The 1,691-nt window shown below is 48.7% G+C and overlaps 1 protein-coding gene across 1 annotated transcript in view; it reads right to left on the bottom strand.

Moving 5' to 3' along the window:
• Positions 1–819: 819 nt before the first annotated feature.
• Positions 820–1,691, bottom strand: part of VOLCADRAFT_108589 (uncharacterized protein) — a gene marked incomplete at its 3' end in the record, with an annotated part of 5,001 nt that continues 4,129 nt past the window's right edge. Inside the window, exons 3-4 of the mRNA XM_002959343.1 lie at positions 960–986; positions 820–846 (exon numbers count right to left, since the gene is read on the bottom strand). Of these exons, the coding sequence (XP_002959389.1) occupies positions 820–846; positions 960–986 (54 nt within the window). The remainder of the gene's footprint in view (positions 847–959; positions 987–1,691) is intronic.

The raw sequence follows: 1,691 nt of genomic DNA, 5'->3' as shown, positions 1-1,691 counted from the left end.
TCTCAAGCACTGATCGAATAGAGTTCGTTCATCATCGTTCGTCTTGCATCACGTTGAAAGATAACACTACACGACTTTCCAGGTTGCAGAAGTAATGATGCATAGCAGCAATGAACCGGAACCACCAAACGCAACCTGTTTCCTGGCCCATCGCGATTGTATCCATATGAGGAACATTGATGTTTGGCCCGCTCGCTGTTGACAACCGGAGTGGCGTCATTGTCGTCGGCTGGCTGCAGCATTGCGTCCACATTGCCTACGACCCCTACACCGTCTTCATTAACGTCGCTAATGGCTTCAGTGAAATTTAACATCTGCTTTAATGGCCTTCAATGCTTTGGGAGCTTCGGTTCCGAATGTTTTGCAGCGTTTGGTCCGGTCAGAAACAGTCCGATTCCTCGTTGACTTTCGGGCGTGAGCTTCCTAACAGTATCCATGGCATTAAAGTACTATGATATGGGTAACATATATGTCTCCTGTAAAATTCTAGCGGCTTTGGCATGGACAGTCCATTTTTGGCTGGAGGAATGAACTTGTACGGTTGGAACCTTATTTATTCTTAACTTTCAGGAACACGAACATTTTTTTATTCCGAATTCGGAATATATTCCGGAAAAAAATAACGCTGTACCAAACCCACGACGAGCAAAACCGGCACTCAAAAGGGCTGAAGGCCTGCTCCCCACTGTCGATGAGGATGGAGGGTTCGGTTTACCTGGAACTGCAAAGTCAAAACTTTAGAAACGGAGAAAGGGCAAGGGAGCGACGTTAGCATCGGAAGCAGGTACTGAGGGTCGTACCAGAACTCGACCCGACCAGTTAACCCAGCAGAGCCACGATGCTTTCCTATCGCAGCAACAACATCGTACAGGTGATAACAAGTGTGGTACGAAGCTGAGTCATGCCGAACAGCGAAGAACGACACTTATCAGCAACCCACTTCGGCAACAGAAAACCACCTGATGTTGAATGCAGTGCAGATACTCCTGAGCGCAAGCAGGAGGCGGATGAACGAAACCGTGATGCCCAGCACAGCTGGAAGACAGAAGGCTGTGTGGAGTCGAACTGAATTTGGGGCACATAACTAATCCAGTCATTCGCTGAAGCTGCTCGAATTCAGAAGTGTGGAGTATGCGAGTGGACGGAATAAGTGCAGAGACAATCGGTGCAGAGGCAATTAGTCTTTGTGTTACAGAATCGACGAGGCTCAGCAGTTCAGAGCCGCAAAGACAGCAGCATCCTGACACATAAGCTGCACTAGCGACGAGGTCCGCGCAGACGAAACGGATTTGCCATTACCAACGAGGCCGTACCCAACGGGGTAGGCGATAATGAAACAGCAACAGGTGAACGAGACGAGCCAGAAGCGGAGGCTCACAACTGGGGATGGGGCAGTCTTGCACACAGGATGTACTACCGCCAACAGATGTGCCCAACTGTTTACAAAACTTAGCCCCCCCCCCTAGTTGTCCTTGCAATAATAAAAGAACTTGCCAGCGTTTCTGCAGGCAAGCAGGACAGCACATGCTTGTCGCACATAATCTTGTTACGACCTTAGACTTGCCTCAACCGCTGTAGTTATTTTTACTGAAGTGATACCATAGAGAATGACTCTTCCGGATTCCAATCAGGTTCAAATCTAAGCTATGACGGTTATTTTGGGCTGGGATTCTGGGATTCTGTTCTCCTGG

The sequence above is a fragment of the Volvox carteri genome (genome assembly GCF_000143455.1).
Source record: "Volvox carteri f. nagariensis unplaced genomic scaffold VOLCAscaffold_167, whole genome shotgun sequence".
Classification (NCBI taxonomy): Eukaryota; Viridiplantae; Chlorophyta; class Chlorophyceae; order Chlamydomonadales; family Volvocaceae; genus Volvox; species Volvox carteri.
The sequence above is the reverse complement of the archived record's forward strand: the minus strand, read 5'-3'. Positions and strand labels throughout refer to the sequence as shown.